The sequence below is a fragment of the Schistocerca cancellata genome, chromosome 4, assembly GCF_023864275.1.
Source record: "Schistocerca cancellata isolate TAMUIC-IGC-003103 chromosome 4, iqSchCanc2.1, whole genome shotgun sequence".
In the NCBI taxonomy this organism is placed as follows: domain Eukaryota; kingdom Metazoa; phylum Arthropoda; class Insecta; order Orthoptera; family Acrididae; genus Schistocerca; species Schistocerca cancellata.
In genome coordinates, this window is record NC_064629.1 from 781390705 (window position 1) to 781411636 (window position 20932).

At 45.3% G+C, this 20932-nt stretch overlaps 1 protein-coding gene across 1 annotated transcript in view; it reads right to left on the reverse strand.

The window, feature by feature from the left end:
- LOC126184429 (uncharacterized) overlaps nucleotides 1-20932 on the reverse strand; it is a 417753-nt gene that overhangs the window by 266347 nt on the left and 130474 nt on the right. Inside the window, exons 2-3 of the mRNA XM_049926819.1 lie at nucleotides 13766-13778; nucleotides 13597-13672 (exon numbers count right to left, since the gene is read on the reverse strand). Of these exons, the coding sequence (XP_049782776.1) occupies nucleotides 13597-13672; nucleotides 13766-13778 (89 nt within the window). The remainder of the gene's footprint in view (nucleotides 1-13596; nucleotides 13673-13765; nucleotides 13779-20932) is intronic.

Sequence of the window (20932 nt, forward strand, 5' to 3'; positions counted from 1 at the left end):
TTAGATCCTCGATTGCCGCCTTCCTTGGTCCTGAGGCAGCATCGCCGTCTTAGAACGCCGAGGTAGCGGGCTCGAGTCCATCTCAGCCACTGGTGTAGGTTTTAGTTTGCCGTCCCTGTTCTGCATGGGTTAGCGATCAAAGGGTACAAAGGGAAATGCATTCACGCCGTAGAGGTGTCGGGAAAAGATTAATATTCGCTTTGCTATCACTTCTGTTATCTTCTGTTTATTTTCCTAGATCTGCACAGTAATTTCCATTTTCCAGTCACTTTTAATTTTATTGCACCCACTATTTTTCTAAGAATCTGCCTTTCAGGTTTCTCTATTCTATCCAAGGGCGCCCATGCCCGAGGGCAAGGTGGCGAGTAGCCCCCCTGGCTCTTAAGGAAAGGAAGAAAAATAGTATATCAGGTCTTTTTCTTCAGAAAAAATGATTTGGAAGTCTGTATGCTGCAGGTTTTTAAAAGGGTCGGAACTATAAACCCAGGTGTATATCCCCCTGCCCTGCTAACTATCGTATAGGCGCCCTTGATTCTGTTCAGCATATAGTTCATCGCTAAATATTCGAATGTATGTAAACATTCTCATCATACTACTGTAATATATTGTTTTAGATTTACTTTTATAGCTACACAGCTTTTTGTAGAAATCTTGTGACAAAACCATATGCTTTTTCCATTTTATTATTTCTTACATCCACAGCAGATTTTTCTAGACCATTCTGCTATTTGGTTTCTCCAAGATATATCTGTCGGTTTCCATCGTCCGTTACCCACATTGCTTCGGTAACTAGCCTGGAAAAATTACTCTGTTAAGCAGTCGTGGTGTCCTAAGAGAAGAATCCTCACTGAGCAACCAGGAGTGGGAACCTTTGTTTCTCTGTAGATACACAGAACACTGTGCTTACCAGACGATACAGGAGAGTGTAGCGGAGCTGCAACCGAGTCTAGATCTCGAATTTGCAAAGGAAGTGCGAGACTGCCCAGGTTGACAGGAGCTAGAGTAAACAGACCAGGTATGTCTAATATGATATCCAAATATACAGACAGGATCCTTATGGGAAGACAGTAATCACGAGAAATATTTAGCTTAATAATCAGCAGCGATCTGGTCTGACCGAAATGGTGCCCGAGTATTTAACAGAAATGGTTCTTCCAATTTCCTGTGTCGTGATCCAATCGCGCAGAAAGGTACTATTCGTGCGAGTCAAAAAGCTCTCAACATTCATGCCGGCCGCCGAGTCAATATCGATGTCACTATCCAGGTAACCACGAGGAGATTGCGCCACTGAAGTATGTGTGCAGCGGGTGTAGACTCAAATTCCACGTTAGCGAGAGCTACACACTATCAAGCCAAGATTACCTCCGGTTCTCAGCAGTTTTCTATGAAACCCATCGTACTCATAGTAGAGTTCTCGTTTTGGCGAGGTTACTCTCATCACATTTCACGATTTGCAGCAAAGCCGCTTACACCATATCGCTAATGCACTTTAACGTCTCTAGTGTACACTGGTAACCTTCGCATGAGGATTTGGATAATCAAAATACCACTCTATAAGTGACTCCTGAATTAACCAACGGAACATCTATCACAATAGCAACCTGATTTGCTGCTAAAGAATTTAATTCTGCCTCTTTTTCACACTCTACCACTCTACTAGACAAATTGTTAATAGAGTTGGTGGCCACTTCTTCAAGTGCGTTTTGTCTCAGCATACAGTTGTTATCATCGTCACCCAGCTCATACTGCATCTTTTCCAACCTTTCTCCGAAATCTTCTTTTAAACTATCGACTCTGGTGTTAAACAGGCCAACCTCCTCGGAAATTTTGCCTGCATCTGCCGTCATAGCTTGTAGTATTTATGAACAGAAATCAAATGTTATTGATCGTGTGCACTGCTGCAATTAATGTTGTACCATGTAATCTATTACATTCTGATTGTCTATTCTTAGTTTCAAACGATTTTCTCACACCACGCCCTTGTAAGGTTGCTACCTGCGCTATTCTGCACAGCTGCCCATACAGGTTCCAAGGTGTGGCGCCGACTTCAGTGCAGTTATCTGTAAATCATCTAGATACGCTCCAAAGATATCTGTTTCTACGAAGGGAATTAACATTTAATTAGTGACGTTTTCTTCATTTCGCAATAAGTCCTTCGCGCAAATACCAAGCGACTGGAAAAAAAGAGCTGGTGACTGCTGCAAATAGGAAGGGTAAAAGAACGTATTCGCAAATATTACAGACCACTATCCTTAAAATCGGTTTCCTTCGTAATTCTTGAACATACTTCTCAGTTCGAATATAGTAAATTTCCTTGAGATGGAAAACCTTCTTTCCATGAAAGCATCGCTCGTGCGGGATTCAGCTTGCCTTTTCTCACATGATATCCTACGAACTATGGATGAAGGGAAACAGGAAGATTCCATATTTCTTAATTTCCGAAAAGCAGTTGACATCGTGTCCCACTGCAGACTATCAACTAGGTTACGAGCATATGGAATAAGTTCCCAGATATGTGAGTGACTCGAAGACTTTGTAAGTAATACAACCCAGAATGTTTTCTTCGACGGCGGGTGTTCATCAGAAACAAGCGTAGCGTCTGGAGTGCCCCGCCGGCTGGGGTGGCCGAGCGGTTCTAGGCGCTAGTCTGGAACCGCGCGACCGCTACGGTCGCAGGTTCGAATCCTGCCTCGGGCATGGATGTGTGTGATGTCCTTAGGTTAGTTAGGTTTAAGTAGTTCTAAGTTCTAGGGGACTGATGACCTCAGACGTTAAGTCCCATAGTGCTCAGAGTCATTTTTTTTGGAGTGCCCCAGGGAAGTGTGATAGGACTGCTGTTATTTTCTATACGCATAGATGGTTTGGCGGACAGGGTGAGCAGCTAAACTGCGGCTGTTTTCTGATGATACCAGCGTGTACGGGAAGGTGTCGTCGTTGAGAGACTGTAGGGGCATGCAAGATGATTTAAACAAATTGTCACTTTGGTGTTATGAATGGTAGCTTGCTCTAAATGTAGGAAAACGTAAGTTAATGCAGATGAGTATTAAATACAAGCTTGAAATGTTCAAATACAGCATCAGTAATGTGCTGGTTGACACACTCACGTCGTTTAAATACCTGAGCGTAACGTTGCAAAACGATATTGAATGGAACGATCATGTAGGGATTGTACTAGGGAAGGCGAATGGTCGACTCCGGAGAATTTTAAGAAAGTGCGGTTAATCTGTAAAGAAGACCACATTTAGGACACCAGTACGACCCACAGCAAGATATCGAAGCAATTTAGAGGCGGGCTGCAAGATTTGTTCCCTATCGGTTCACAACACTCAAGTATTACAGAGATGCTTCGGCAATCCAAATGGGTATCCCAGGAGGGAAGGCGACGTTCTTTTTGATGAACACTGTTGACAAAATTTAGAGACTCGGCATTTGAGGCTGACTGCAGAGCGACTTTTCTGCCGCGAGCGTACATTTAGTGTAAGTTGTACGAAGATAAGGTTGAGAAATTAGAGCTCGTAGGGAGGCAAACAGACAATTATTTTTCTCTCGCTCTTTTTGCTAGAGGAACAGAAAAGTTAATGATTAGTAGTGAAACAAGATACGAGTACCCTCAGCCACGAGCGTATGGCGGGTTGCGGGGTATGTTTGTAAATGTAGTGGTAGATTAAGTATACCTAGCGGTCGCAGAATATGGCTTCGTCTGCGGCAGTTCTATAGGGTGTCCAGCACCATCATGAGGTTTCACGACGCGACCCAAGGATTTATACGTGCTGTGGATGAGGTTCTTGGTGCCGCAACTATCACAAGCTCCCTACCAGTGCCACGACTGGCAGAAACTCTGGAATTTTCACGAAGTTCATATTCCTCTTCGACCTCTTTTCCTAACCCACCTCCAATGTAGGAGTTCTCCAGATCTCTGGAAGTGGAGTTGATGAATTCTCTTTCTAAAGACCCAGTGACCAGTATTCTTCCATTTCCACCGTCTGAACAGAGGTATAAAGGGCGATTTTTTTCTACATGTACAAGCTATAGGGATTGATCGATGAGAGGAACGGAACAAAAAGGATCTAATGAACTTATGACCGGAAATGCATGGTTTCCATGCTAGAGGCCATTTATTCAATCATACAGGGTGTTTCATTAAATGTGTTTGCCTCTGTAAGTTACGAAGTAATAGGCGATGGAAATACACTCCTGGAAATTGAAATAAGAACACCGTGAATTCATTGTCCCAGGAAGGGGAAACTTTATTGACACATTCCTGGGGTCAGATACATCACATGATCACACTGACAGAACCACAGGCACATAGACACAGGCAACAGAGCATGCACAATGTCGGCACTAGTACAGTGTATATCCACCTTTCGCAGCAATGCAGGCTGCTATTCTCCCATGGAGACGATCGTAGAGATGCTGGATGTAGTCCTGTGGAACGGCTTGCCATGCCATTTCCACCTGGCGCCTCAGTTGGACCAGCGTTCGTGCTGGACGTGCAGACCGCGTGAGACGACGCTTCATCCAGTCCCAAACATGCTCAATGGGGGACAGATCCGGAGATCTTGCTGGCCAGGGTAGTTGACTTACACCTTCTAGAGCACGTTGGGTGGCACGGGATACATGCGGACGTGCATTGTCCTGTTGGAACAGCAAGTTCCCTTGCCGGTCTAGGAATGGTAGAACAATGGGTTCGATGACGGTTTGGATGTACCGTGCACTATTCAGTGTCCCCTCGACGATCACCAGTGGTGTACGGCCAGTGTAGGAGATCGCTCCCCACACCATGATGCCGGGTGTTGGCCCTGTGTGCCTCGGTCGTATGCAGTCCTGATTGTGGCGCTCACCTGCACGGCGCCAAACACGCATACGACCATCATTGGCACCAAGGCAGAAGCGACTCTCATCGCTGAAGACGACACGTCTCCATTCGTCCCTCCATTCACGCCTGTCGCGACACCACTGGAGGCGGGCTGCACGATGTTGGGGCGTGAGCGGAAGACGGCCTAACGGTGTGCGGGACCGTAGCCCAGCTTCATGGAGACGGTTGCGAATGGTCCTCGCCGATACCCCAGGAGCAACAGTGTCCCTAATTTGCTGGGAAGTGGCGGTGCGGTCCCCTACGGCACTGCGTAGGATCCTACGGTCTTGGCGTGCATCCGTGCGTCGCTGCGGTCCGGTCCCAGGTCGACGGGCACGTGCACCTTCCGCCGACCACTGGCGACAACATCGATGTACTGTGGAGACCTCACGCCCCACGTGTTGAGCAATTCGGCGGTACGTCCACCCGGCCTCCCGCATGCCCACTATACGCCCTCGCTCAAAGTCCGTCAACTGCACATACGGTTCACGTCCACGCTGTCGCGGCATGCTACCAGTGTTAAAGACTGCGATGGAGCTCCGTATGCCACGGCAAACTGGCTGACACTGACGGCGGCGGTGCACAAATGCTGCGCAGCTAGCGCCATTCGACGGCCAACAGCGCGGTTCCTGGTGTGTCCGCTGTGCCGTGCGTGTGATCATTGCTTGTACAGCCCTCTCGCAGTGTCCGAGCAAGTATGGTGGGTCTGACACACCGGTGTCAATGTGTTCTTTTTTCCATTTCCAGGAGTGTATTTATTGCGGTAGGTCACCATAAGAAACGTTACACTGTCTGCGGAGCTATGAACATAGTTTATTGTGTTATTATCGAAAGAGCTGCAGCAAAAAGATACAATTTTTTAAATGTAACAATAATTGATTCTATCATGAACTAGAATCAGTAACACCACCTGTGTAGACATCAATTGGAGTTACATTCCTATCACCTTTAGTTTGGGAGCTGCAACCCTTCAAAGTTTCAGGGGCAGATACCACACACGCTGCGCATAACGCAATGCGCCTTCTAAATGTGGTGCGGCCGAGTTGTAACGTCGCCGGTGTCACGGAGGGCGAAGCTTCCTCGATGCGCTGTTAGACTTCCGACTGTCGACGCACACAGCCGTATACCGGACAAACGGGGCTCAACATACGACAGTTACTGACCTCGGATGAAGATGGCATACACGAACAACGAGTACGTTGACATGTTGCTGATGCTCGGCGGGTGTCGACACGATGCCCCTGAAGCAGCCGTGGCGTACGCCGTGAGATATCCTAGGCGAAGAGCTCCGGCAGCCATTACGTTCTTACGTGCCGAACAACGACTTCGGGGAACAGGCAGCTTAGTTATGCGCCGCAGTAACAGATGAAGAACTACAAGAAGTGAGGAGACGGAGGTGTTTGTTTTAGCTGCAGTACACCACGATCCTCATGTCAGCTAAGGAGCCGTTGCTCCAGTCGCTGGAGTCAGTCTCACATCTGTGTGATGTACAGTACACGGCCACAGGTTTCACCCGTACCGCCTGTCACTGACCCAGGAGCTGCATGGGAACGATTTCCGTGCGAGAGTTACATTCTCTGAATGGGCCATGCGTAATTTCAGGCTGGAGGCTTTACAAGGTGTTATGTTCTCTGATGAGTCCACGTTCACAAATTGTGGTGCAGTGAATAGCCATAACGTGCACTACTGTGCCGCAGAAAAATGCTCGGTGGGTACGACCTGTCGACCGTCAACGTAGGTGGTCTATTAATGTATGGTGTGGAATCCTTGGGGATAAAATTATCGGTCCACACTACTTCCCAGGTACACTGACAGGTGAGTTATATCGTGCGTTTATAGTCGACAATTTGGGTGGTCTCCTTGAACATGTGTGTCTACACGCGAGAGTCCATATGTGGATGCAGCACGATGGTCACCCAGCCCATTCTGCGCGTGGTGTTGTGGAAGAACTAAACAACAGGCTTGCAGGAAGGTGGTTGGGGTGCCATGGTCCTCATTCGTGGCTCACAAGGACGCCCGATTTAACACCATCAAATTTCTTTTTGTGGGGATACCTAAAGGATCGTGTTTATGTCACTGAGCCCACATCCCCAGATGATCTAAAACGGCGCATCGAGGACGCATGTTGCTCCGTGACACCGGCGATGTTACATCTCGTCCGCAGATCCTTTACAAGGCGCTTTGCATTGTATTGTGTTGGCAGAAGAGCCAACACCGTGTTGCTAGAGGAGGCCGAAATGCACGCGTTTAAGCTCACGCAGACTGGCGTGAGGTCTGGAACAATGTAAAGTAGTTGAGTCTAGTAACAAAAGAACGTAGTTGCTGGAATACTTAACTTTAATCCATAATGGGTGTACATCGCTCTTGACTGTACAGGTTTTACAATCTCAATATTAATTGGTAATGGCGCCTTGCTAGGTCGTAGCAAATGACGTAGCTGAAGGCTATGCTAACTATCGTCTCGGCAAATGAGAGCGTAGTTGTCAGTGTAGCTTCGCTAGCAAAGTCTGCTGTACAACTGGGGCGAGTGCTAGGACGTCTCTCTAGACCTGCCGTGTGGCGGCGCTCGGTCTTCAATCACTGACAGTGGCGACACGCGGGTCCGTCGTATACTAGCGGACCGCGGCCGATTTAAAGGCTACCACCTAGCAAATGTGGTGTCTGGCGGTGACACCACACATTGTGCATTCAGGAACATGGACACACATTTGAAAATCTCATTTAAATCAACTTCCCACGCCCAGAACATCCATCACCCACCATACAGCCATCTATTATGTACAGCGTGTGGTATCCGCCCCTGAAACTTTGAAGGGTTGTAGCTCCCAAACTAAAAGTGATAGGAATGTAATTTCAATTGATGCATACAAAGCTGGCGTTACTGATTCCAGTGCATGATAGAAAAAAACTATTGTTCCATTTAAAAATTGTACCTTTTTGCTGTAACTCTTTCGATAATAACACAATAAACTATGTTCATAGCTCCGCAGACAGTGTAACGTTTCTTATGGTGACCTACCGCAATAAATATTTCCGTCGCCTATTACTTCGTAACTTACAGAGGCAAACACATTTAGTGAAACACTCTGTATATTGTTACAGAGACTGCGGTCTAATATGCGTTGTACAATGCAGCCACAGTTACAGTATGTGTTGAGAATGGTTTCCATGTGCCTCAACTCACGCGTGTACGTGCCGTAGCATGTTCTGTCTCACACGTTCACATCGGTCAGGCTGCTTCTGAACAGTGTCTAAGGGAGCCTAAATACGCTGCTCCAGTGTCTCTACATCTGGAATGGGCTCTGCATACACGATACTTTTGAGATGGCCCTATAACCAGAAATCGCACGGGTGAAGATCCGGTGAACGAGCAGGCCGTGCAAGTGGACCCTCTCGTCTGATACATCGACCAGGGAAGACACGATTGAGATGCGTCCGGACGTTAACGGCAAAGTGGGCTGGAGCACCATCATGTAGCAGCCACATAACCCTTCGAATCATCAATGGCACTTCTTCCAGCAAGGGAGTCAAAGTCACTCGCATGAAACGCCGGTAGTTCCGGCCTGTTAGGCGACGTGGAAGGCAGACTGGCCCCAAAATATGGTCGCCAATTATCCTGTTCCATACATTCCGGCTGCACCGATGCTGATGATTCGCTGTCACCATACAATGAGGGTTCTGCATACTATACCACAGATGACAGTTATGAAAGCTGAAGATACCACTATGCGCAATGGTGGCCTCATATGTGAACGGGGATGGATGATAGAAATCCCGTAATCGTGGGTGACTGGTGAAGAAACCAGTGACAAAACTGCTCTCGATGTGGAAAGTCTGTCGCTAGTAAGCCCTGCACACCCTGTAAGTGATAAGGGCAGCAACAATATTGTCATGCAGAATGTTCCACACGGTCGTCTATCTTACCCTGTACTGGTGGGCCAACTGCCTAGTACTGACACGGCGGTCGCCTTCCACAGTGTTAATCACATTTTCCTCCATGTCTGCTGTCCGAACATTTCTGATACGTCTTTCATGATTTCCCACTTCCTGAAACGACCCTGTCTCAGACAAACGGCGAAACACCGTTGCAAACATTGAATGCTGTGGCTATTGTCTCCTGATACAACCTTGCTGCCCGCTGCCCGTTGCTATTTGCCTTTTCGTAAGTAAACACCATCTCGGCAAGCTCTCGATTCGAATACGGAACCATTATGCACAACGCTGTATCACATCGACTACAAGGTGAGTCAGCAAGAGAAGAGAATCGGACACAACATTACCAATTACTATGGCAGGAGAGAGCGCTAGGGAAAGACGTATGAGGAACAGAACCATCCTTTAGGAGGAAGCCATGCGTACTGTAACTGTGGCTGCCTGGTAAGCACGAATTAGACCTCAGTTTCTCTAACAATATATGACTAAATAAATGGTCTCTAGCATGGTAACCACGCATTTCAGGATGTAAGTTCATCAGTTCTTCTTTGTTCCGTATAGTCTCATCGATCAATCTCTAGAGTTTGTACACGCTAGAAAAAATCACCCTGTATAGACCAGTCATTATGACAGTGGACTCACATTCTGGAGAAGTGTGGTTCAAATTATCATCCGGTCATGCAGATTTAGATTTTCCGTGTTTTTTTTTTCTAATCTGATTAAGTCGGCTGTTGGCATATAGCAGTCGTCTATCGCCATTTTTGACGGGTCCTATCGAATATCTCTACCAAATACACAAATTCTACCTAAAGTGGCAACAAGCCTTCGTTTTCTGTCTGGTAGCTTTGCCCCTCTGCAGACCGCCACTTCTTCGCTTTGTGTGATCGCATTGGACTTAATTTTTACCAGAGCCACTGGCTGCCGATGATGAACTCCCAGTCTCAGAAACTTTCATCTAATTGTAACCGTTCATGTGATTTACCTTACAAATTCCATTGTACCTATATAGGTAAGATAATTTGTTTTCACATTAGGTACTTTTGACCGCAGAGAAGTTAAGTATAAGATATAAAACGTTTGTGAAAGTCTTATATGAGATTTATGTAGATGGCTCTGAGCACTATGAGACTTAACATCAGAGGTCATCAGTCCCCTTATGTAGATAAATTTGAAAATAATATAACGTCGAAAGTGTGATGTCCAGTTGTTCAGGTAACTTTTCGTTTGACGAGTGAAATTTGTCTTATAGCGACTTCTGTTTAGTGATGATCCATGTTTTCAAAGCATTACACTGTTGCAAAAAATTTACATAAACCATACATTTCTTTTCTCGGAGCCTATCGAGCGCTTTGTTGAATGTGTACTGGGGCAAACGCCGTGTATAGTTCGTAGGTTACAAGCACAAAATGCCACAATGAATATGGGGTCGTTGGTACTGTAGCCGGCCACAGCTCGAAATGTTAATGAACGAGCGCTGCTCGCCGCAATAACTGTTCAGTACCGTAATTTATGGGCACTCTGTGAGCACACGCGCAGCATAGCAAATTACGTTAACTATCTTATTTATGGAATAAGAGCTCAACTAACAGCTTTTGATGCCGGTTTCCCTCATAACCCTAACGATTAGTTTCTGCCCACAACTCACAAATGTTATGCGAATCTCTTAGAGGCTAGTTGGTTATCAGAGCACAATATCTATATAGAACTCGTATTGAGCTCAAGCGAGTATTTTACTAAATGTAGTTAGTCAGACTACTAGGAAAATAGTTAAAAAAAACACTTGTGAGACCCGTCTTTGTATATTGCTTATATGTGTGGTGCCCACACAAAGTAGACTAACTGGGGATATTGATCGTATACTAAGAAGGGAGCACAAGTTGTGACAAGTTTGTATGACTCACGGGAAAGCGTCACGAAAATGCTGAATGTCGTGATTTGGCTGACGCTTGAAGATGCCGCGAAAACCTACTTACAAACTTTTAAGAAACATTATAAATGAGAATACTAGGAAGAGCTATACCTTCCTATCACTCCCGTAGGGGCCGCAAGACAACAGTGGACATATGAGGCATTCAAGTAGTCAGTCGTCCTGAACTCTACAGGCGAATGGAAAGGGAATATACCCCAATATTTGGCAGAATCTGAAGCACCCTCTGCCATGCACTTCCATCCTCAGACTGTAAATGCAAATGTAGATGAATGCTTATACACAGGTCGTATGTTCATTTCCATAGTTAACACACAAAATTGTGGAATGATTTGTAGTGCCGGCCGAAGTGGCCGCGCGGTTCTAGGCGCTGCAGTCTGGAACCGCGAGACCACTACGGTCGCAGGTTCGAATCCTGCCTCGGGCATGGATGTGTGTGATGTCCTTAGGTTAGTTAGGTTTAACTAGTTCTAAGTTCTAGGGGACTAATGACCTCAGAAGTTGAGTCCCATAGTGCTCAGAGCCATTTGAACCATTTTTTTGATTTGCAGTGGGTACCAGATGGGAGCGAACGTTGTTATCCAATGTCAAACAGATAATCAGTGCCCTTCCATCTATATTGCATCTATACTGCGAGTACTGCACTGTCAATTATTGACAAGGAAATAGCTAATCACGGTTATTTGATCATTGTGATCAGTGAAGACAAACAACAATTGCGGGAGGAATGAACTTTCACTACGAATAGCGTCCCGGCAGAATTAATGAGGGAATTATTATTTGACAGAACAGTGCGGCCTTCATTACGCTCCATGGGGCACTGTAATATATGACATCTAACATCACACGAGAGTGATCGTGAAAACATCACAGAACAAGAGGGGAGTTCCCTGATCTCATGAAGTCGTTCATTAGAAGAAACAGCATAGGAAACAGGAAGCTCGGTTTGGAGCCTGCGACGGAAGGCAGAATAATGTTTAACGTCCCGTCGACATCGGTGTCATTAGAGACGGGGCGCCCTGCGGTTCCAATAGTTTGGAGACGATGGACAGGTGTGAGTTCTGTACATAGAACGTGAGGCCATGGAGTGTGTCGTGAACAAGGCACTGTATTTGTGGTGATTCCTCACTTGTTTGTAGTGTTTCCTGGTACTGCATCTGAACAATTTTTTCACTGTAATGAATACTTCATAGCAGATGGAATGTAACATGCCATTTGCAGGAGGGCGAAATCGTCAGAAGTAACAGAAATTTGGGAAAGTGCAAAGAAAGTGTTATAAGGAAGATTATTAATCACAATAAGTATAAATGATCTGTTAAATAACGTTGGAAGCGCCGCAGGACCGACTATGGACGCTGTCGTAATACAGAGGAAAGTTGCGCTGCTAGGAAACTATAATGAAACGGAGGAAGAATTTTAGAGGACCGATGCTCGGAGAAGGAACTGGGAGTTCACCCTCAACATAAACAGATGCAAGGTACTATGCAAAAATAAGCGCAAGGGCCAATTAGTGTTCCACTGCATTATTGGTGATCAATTAGTAGAAAATACGGCAACTGTTAAATAGATAGGAGTTGACTTCCGAAGCGATCTAAGGTGGAACTCCTAACCGAGAGGAATAGTTTACAAAACACTCGTCCGACCAGTTGTTGAATACTGCTCATCAGCCAGGTACCTTACAAGTATAAAAGTAGAGGAGATATAGAAGTTCGAAGAAAAGGCGCCCGTATCATCAAGGGTTCGAAAAGTGTGCTCGAGAACACTACCAGCATGCTCATCACAGTCGAATGGTAGACGCCGTAAAATTCCGAGGGCGTACATTTCAAGAAGAGTCATGTAAGGGACAGTCAAATTAAAAGTAGACAGATGAAAAAAATTAGTAAACTGTTTATTATTTCAAAAGGAGTCGCCAAAACTGTTAATACATTTATCCTACCGTACCTCTTCGTCAACGGGCGGGTCCACATGTTGCCAAGGTTGTTTCGACCATACTACAGAAGTTTCGCTTTTAAGCCCCCACACATCCTACATACAGTCTCTATCTCTCCCCATGCGATTTCCATGTTTCTGGATCCCTGAAGAACGACATTCGCGGCCATCGATTTGCTTCGGGCGAAGATGTGTACGCCTGGGCACAGTCATGGTTCCGTAACGAGCCACAAACATTTTACCACTAAGGCACTCACCGTCTTGTCTCACAATGAGGTAAATGTATTAACAGTTAGGCGATTAATTTTGATATAAAAAACAGGTTACTTACTTTTTTCATTTGTCTCGTTTTATTTTGGCTGACCCGTATATTACTTTCTCTCAAACCTATATTGAGAAATGACTACGACAGAAAAACCTAGGGAATTACAGGTCATACGGAGGGTGACCGTCGGCTGTTGTTTCCGAAAACGATTCGCGAATGGGTCAGGGAAATTTGGAAACGTTAGTGACAGCAGATGTACCCTCTGCTACACATCGTAAGGTGGCTTACCGATTATAGCATATAACCTGAAAATGGTGGAACATTCTAGCAATCTAATTATCCGCAGGGTTCACAAATAATGTCGAAAATTGGTTTGATGTTCATTCTAGACAATGACATGGTCACCACATACAATCGATAGTATTGCAATGTTATGAGAGTGATGAGATTTCTTCATGATCAAATTTTTGCATCTGCAAATACAATTTCATTGATATGGCGTGATTCAGTTTACCCCTCAAACCACCTTTAGTTCTCTTGTTGATTTTATGGGTTTCGACCTGCTACACGGAAAATCTGGAGAGGATCCTCCCTGATATTACGTACGTACTACGAAATTGCTATTGCACTGGCGTAATTAGCGCCATGTAACAGCGTGTCCACCTTTGGTGCGGGCTGGCTCACCTGTCGGCTGGCGGTGGGCGTCGGCGTGGGCGTGGGCGTGTCGGGGTCTGAGCCAGGGCGCGCGGACGCCTTGCGCCTGGTGCCGCCGCCGCCGCCCACCGCCCACTTCATGAGCGTCACCGACGGCCGCCGCGGCGACGACGCCTCGCTCGCCGCCGCCTCAGCGCACCCCTGGCAGCCCCCTGCAACAAAACACAGTCACAGTCACACACCCTCCTCTGTCCAGGGCAGCCACTCAGAGCTCACCACCTTATCCCCATCATTTAGTACATCACCCGAATCAAAGATGAACTCTAAGCTTTGAAGACGTCTAACCTCGGCCAGCCTATATTCTCCCCGCCTTTTAGTGTCAAGTAGAGTTGTAAAACTACCTTAGGATACTGTAGACTTACGTAAGTAAGTGGAGACTACGGCAGTTTTCCGAGTAGCTTTGGTCAGTTAAGGTCATACCCACATTACGTGTATGTAGAGAGTGTTGCATACCTATCGGGCGTTACCCCATAACGATCGCTTTCTTTATGCAAGCAATCAGTGCCTTACTAGGTTCCCTTAAAAACCGGAAGCGGTGAACTGTCTAGAAACTAAGTGATGATATATCTCTACATAGCTATCCCCCTTTCTGCTTTCTGTTACTCAAGAATTTATAGCAAAACTGAAATTGTGAGTATTTGATTCAGGTTCTTCTCAAAAATTGTTGATTTGTAATATGAAAAGGAAGACTGTTGTAGTAAAATTACAGTAAACAATACAGATTTATAATATAGTACTAGAAAAATCAATTTCCTCAACCAAAAGGTAAAATAAAGGAAAAAAAATGCAAAACAAAAATACACCAAAAATAGCTTCAGCACTTCTTCGAATTAACGTAAACCATGTTTCTGTTATTCACAAATAACTTTCGCATTTATCAATAACAACAGAAAACTCTTGCTTTTGTCATGATGAAGAGAGATCTATTAAGTACAAAATAACAACAATAATTATGCATATGTCTTCTATGTTTGTGCATTTAAACTGTACTTTCCATCAAAAGTAATTGCTTTATTAAATAAAAGCGCAGAAAATACGCGATCAACTAATTTTTATTACTTATAAAATGCAATTTACATTCTGCAAAAATACAGTATACACACTAGACCAACACAAAATGATTTACGGTTCTGATCATGTGCAAAACAAACAACCAAACTAACAAACAACAAAGCGGAGTGATCGCCTACCATTTTCTCTGCCAACAATACCGGTAATCCTACCATTTACTGCGCCATTTATGTAGTGTACCAAAACTACCGAATTGTGATTTTGGTACAGCGCAGCTCTAGTGTCAAGGCAATGACAATGGCACTCGAAGACGCTAAACTGGGAAGTGTGCCAAGGCCTGTCGGAATTCACACTGAATTCCTCCTGAATCGTGGTAAATACACCAATAAATGACTAGCGGTGTTCTTGACAGACCTCATGACGACAGTGAGAATCTCGTGTGGAATGAAAAAGTGCAACGTCATCGCTATCCTTAAGTCAGGAAAATCAAGCTAGGAGTCAAAAAGCTATCTTCCAATAGCCCTTGTTAGTTTAATACACTAGCTTCTAGAAAGAGTCATTTACAAGAGAATCTCAGCTGTAATACTCACTCACGACCTGTACAGAAGCAGGTTATCATAAGAATTTTAAAACGCTAACTGCATTTATAGAAAGATCTCTAAACAGCTTACGATATAGTCACGAGACCACGGTCTCCTCTACAAACTTATTCTAATAATCCCTTGCAGAAAAACATTCAATCTTAATAGCATACTTGTCAGCAGGTCATTCGGGGTCATACTGGGCAACAGGATGAGCTCTTTCAAGCCGCTAAACGGGGGACTACCTCAGGGATCTATCCTCAGCCCACTGCTGTTCAATTTGTACATCTTCGATGTGCCTGAAAATAGATCTCATGAGTTTGAATACTCAGATGACTCGATGCTGGCAGTGGGACACCGAAATTTTGAAGAAACGTAAGCCATCTCAACATCTGATCCTGCGATAATGGGAATATACTTTCGGAGATGAAGACTGAAACCAAACCCCACCAACACAGAAACAGCTTTCTTTCATATGGGCAACAGGAGGAGGCTACAGAACCATTTCGCTAACTGACAACTGCACCACAATCAGCACCGAGAATATCTGTAGGTTATATCGATACTGTACTGCGAGAAGCATCTGAAAAACATCGCAATACGGACATCCTGCATAATCAGCGCGGAACAATCAGGGGCTACACAGTTGAAACTCTGCGCACCTCATCACTTGGACTAGTCTACACTACGGCCAAACAGGGTGCTCCTGTATGACTGAATAGCGCACACACCAAATGCTCGATGAACAGTTGAACAATAAATGAGAATCATCCAGTTGTACACTATGATCAACCTCTATCGAATGGAAGCCCGTATTGAACCAAATTACAACCCTGGACTTCGACGAAAAGCGCTTCTTTATGAATTAAACGCATACAAGGCAATACGCAGCTCCCTATCCATCGATCCGCTGTTATCCTAGAAAGAAACCGGCTTCGATCAACAAAACCGTCCATACAAACAGTCATGGAATTGCACACGTCTCAGATCAACTCACCTGGCTCATGGGAACGAACTTTGACAGGGGCTTGCCTTCCACATTGCCACAATTGGCCCTGTGTGAGAAAGAAACCTGACTTCGAGCGATCAGGCACCAATAATGCACAAGCACGGACTCTATTTATAGATGGGGTAAGGCTATATTTTCAAAATGCAACTGTAGAGCAGCCAGGCAAACCGTTCGCCACATTGTTGCAGAACATCCCAGCAGGGCATAACAGGGAATTTTCAACGCTTTCGTAATAGCAACGAACGACGCAATTGATAATATTAAAAATTCAGTGTTTCTGCTCGCAAAAAAAAAAAAAAAAAAAAAAGTTTTGCATCACCCCGGTTCCCAGGAATTCTACAGATAGACGTTGACAGTGGATATTGTATCCCAGACAAAGTCACTTTGACTGTTCAGAGATGTCATTAAACCTGCCCAAAGATGTAAACAACCATGCATGAGCAGCGCTAATTAGACGGAGGGGGTCCGACAGCCGATCATTTCTAGTCATTCCACCCGGAAGGAGGTAAACGGCTCGTGTTGTCTGTAGTTCAACCACGCCCTGACGGTCAATACGGCGGTTCGATCGTGTCCTCATTGTTACATTGTGCCAGGAAGGGCTCTCACCAAGGGAAGTGTCCAGGTATCTCCGAGTGAACCAAAGGGATACTGTTCAGACATGGAGGACATACAGAGAGACAGGAACTGTCTATGACATGCTTCGCTCAGGCCACGCAAGGACTACTACTGCAGTTGATGACCGCTTCCTACGAATTATGGCTCGGAGGAACCCTGACAGCAACGCCACCATTTTGAGTAATGCTTTTCGTGCAGCCACAGGACGTCGTGTTAAGCTGTGCACAAAAGGCTGCATGATGCACAACTTCACTCCCGACGTCCATGGCGAGGCCCGTCCTTGCAACCACGGCACCATGCAGCGCGATACAGATCGGCCCAACAAGATGCCGAATGGACCACTCAGGATTGGCATCACGTTCTATTCACCGACGAATGTCGCATATGCCTTCAACCAGAGAATCGTCAGAGACGCGTTTGGAGGCAACCCGGTCAGGCTGAACGCCTTAGACACACTGTCCAGCGAGTGCAACAAGGTGGAGGTTCCGTGCTGTTTTGAGGTGGCATTATGTGGGGCCGGCGTACACCGCTGGTGGTCATGTAAGGCGCCATAACGGCTGTACGATACGTGCATGCCATCCTGCGACCGATAGTGCATCCATATCGGCAGCATATAGGCGAGGCGTTCGTCTTCATGGACGACAATTCACGTCCCCATCATGCACATCTTGTGAATGGCTTCCTTCAGGACAACGACATCGCTCGACTAGAATGGCCAGCATGTTCTCCAGACATGAACCCTATCGAACATGTCTGGGATAGATTGAAAAGGCCAGTTTGTGGACGACGTGACCCACCAACCACTCTGAGGGATGTACGTCGAATCACAGTTGACGAGTGGGACAATCTGGACCATCAGTGCCTTGATGAACTTTTGGATAGTATGCCACGACGAATACAGGCATGCATCAATGTAAGTGGACGTGCTAATGGGTATTAGAGGTACCGGTGTGTACAGTAATCTGGACCACCACCTCTGAAGGTCTCGCTGTATGGTGGTACAACATGCAATGTATGGTTTTCATGAGCAATAAAAAGTGCGGAAATGAAGTTTATGTTGATCTCTATTCCAATTTTCTGTACAGGTTCCGATACTCTCGGAACCTAGGTGGTACAAAACTTTTTTATGTGTGTATGTAAATTACATGTGCTAATGTTTGTGTTTTATTTAAAACTGTACTTGGAAAACCACATTGTTGTGGTCTTCAATCCTACCAACTGATCCCTTCTTCTAGTCAGGTGATGCTACAAATTTCTTTTCTCCTCAGTTATGTTCAGTATCTCCTCACTAGTTACGTGATCTACCCGTCTAATCTTCAGCATTCTTCTGTAGCACCACATTTCAAAAGCTTCTATTCTCTTCTTGTCTAAAGCGTTTATCGTCCATGTCTCACTTTGATACATGGCTATATACTCCATAGAAATACTTTCAGAAAAGACTTCCTGACACTTAGATCTGTACTCGATGTTAACTAATTTCTCTTTTTCAGAAACGCTTTTCTTACAATTACCCGTCTACATTTTATATTCTCACTACTTCGGACATCATACGATACATACACCCAAATAGCTTACTGCCTGACGGTAAAAGTGGAACACCCAGAAGGAGAAGAGGAAATGAAATGAAACTTCATGTTCAGTGAGTATGTGATGTCATTTAAAAAATTAGGTCAAATAGAGAAGGAAATTGGCAGAATGAAGCTATTCAAAAAAATGTTCAAATGTGTGTGAATTCTTAAGGGACCAAACTGCTGAGGTCATCGGTCCGTAAGCCCACACACTACTTAACCCAACTTAAACTAACTTACGCTAAGGACAACACACACACACACACACACACACCCATGCCCGAGGGAGGACTCGAACCTCCGACGGGGGAGCCGCCCCGATGAAGCTACTTATCGGAATGACGTTGCATCCCTTCGGGCCTGGATGCATGCTTCTCTTGAGGCAAGCCGGCCCACAACTGTTGTAACTAGTGTGTGTCTGGAGAAAGGAAGTCTGCGTCATAAAAACCAACATGGATTCCGCAAACAGAGATCTTGCGAAACTCAGCTGGCTCTGATTCTTCACGAGTTCCGTAGCGCTGTAGACAACGGCGCTCAGGTAGACGTCGTGTTCCTTGACTTCAGGAAGTCATCTCACATCGTTCCCCACTGCCATTTAGTGAGAAAAAAAGAGCTTATCAAGTATTGGTCCAGATTTGCTACTGGATTCAAGATTACCTTGCAGATAGAGCTCAACACGTCGCTTTTAACGGAAGAAAATCGACGGATGTAAAGGTAATTTCCAGAATACCCCAAGGAAGTGTCATAGGACCATTACTATGTACAGTGTATGTAAATGGTCTAGTAGAAAGCATCGGAAGGTCTTTAAGACTATTCGCAGATGATGTGGTTAACTATAAGAACGTGGTATCTCCAGAGTCCAGTAACGATTTGCAGAGATTGACCCTGAACGTAAATACAGTAAATGTAACATAACGCACATACATAGGAAAAGAAATCCACCACTGTACAGCTACACTACTGATGACATTGAAATAGTATCGACCGAAAAATATCAAGGAGTAACTATCCTGAAAGACCTAAAGTGGAGTGACCACATAAAACAAATAGTAGGAAAAGCAGATGCCACTGATTCATAGGAAACATCTTAAGGAAACGTAACTCATCCACGAAGGAAATAGCTTACAAGGTGATTGTTTGACCGATTATTGAGTACTGTTTATCAGTCTGGGATCCTTACCGAGTAGGACTGATAAAAGAGATAGAGAAGATCCACTGAAGACCGGTGCGTTTCACCACGAGCTCAGTTAGTCGGCGCGAAAGCGTTACGGAGATGCTCAACAAAGTCAACTGGCAGATGTTAGAAGAGAGGCGTTATGCATCGCGGAGAGGTTTACTATTGAAATTTCGAATGAGTACTTTCCGAGAAGAGCCGAAAAATATATCACTTCCTCCGACGAACATCTCACAGAATGACCACGACGAGAAAATTCGAGAAATTAGAGCTAATACAGTGGCTTATCTACAGTTCTTCTTCCAAAGTGCGATTCACGGGTGGAGCAGGGACGAGGGGATCAGTTGGTGGAAGAAGTATCCTTTGCCACGCACCGTTTGGTGGCTTGCACAGTATGTAGTAAATGTTCGAGGTTCGATGAGCCCTCTGCCAAGCACTTAAGTCTTTCAGGAGTGCTAGTTCTGCAAGGTTCGCAGGAGAGCTTCTGTAAAGTTTGGAAGGTAGGAGACGAGGTACTGGCGGAAGTAAAGCTGTGAGTACCGGGCGTGAGTCGTGCTTCGGTAGCTCAGATGGTAGAGCACTTGCCCGCGAAAGGCAAAGGTCCCGAGTTCGAGTCTCGGTCGGGCACACAGTTTTAATCTGCCAGGAAGTTTCATATCAGCGCACACTCCGCTGCAGAGTGAAAATCTCATTCTGGCACTTAAGTGTGATTTGCAGAGTATCCACGTAGGTGTAGCTGTAGATGTATACAGGGTGTTACAAAAAGGTACGGCCAAACTTTCAGTAAACATTCCTCACACACAAAGAAAGAAAATATGTTATGTGGACATGTGTCCGGAAACGCTTACTTTCCATGTTAGAGCTCATTTTATTACTTCTCTTCAAATCACATTAATCATGGAATGGAAACACACAGCAACAGAACGCACCAGCGTGACTTCAAACACTTTGTTACAGGAAATATTCAAAATGTCCTCCGTTAGCGAGGATACATGCATCCACCTTCCGTCGCATGGAATCCCTGATGCGCTGATGCAACCCTGGAGAATGGCGTATTGAATCACAGCCGTCCACAATACGAGCACGAGGAATCTCTGCATTTGGTACCGGGGTTGCGTAGACAAGAGCTTTCAAATGCCCCCATAAATGAAAGTCAAGAGGGTTGAGGTCAGGAGAGCGTGGAGGCCATGGAATTGTTCCGCCTCTACCAATCTATCGGTCACCAAATCTGTTGTTGAGAAGCGTAGGAATACTTCGACTGAAATGTGCAGGAGCTGCATCGTGCATGAACCACATGTTGTGTCGTACTTGTAAAGGCACATGTTCTAGCAGCACAGGTAGACTATCC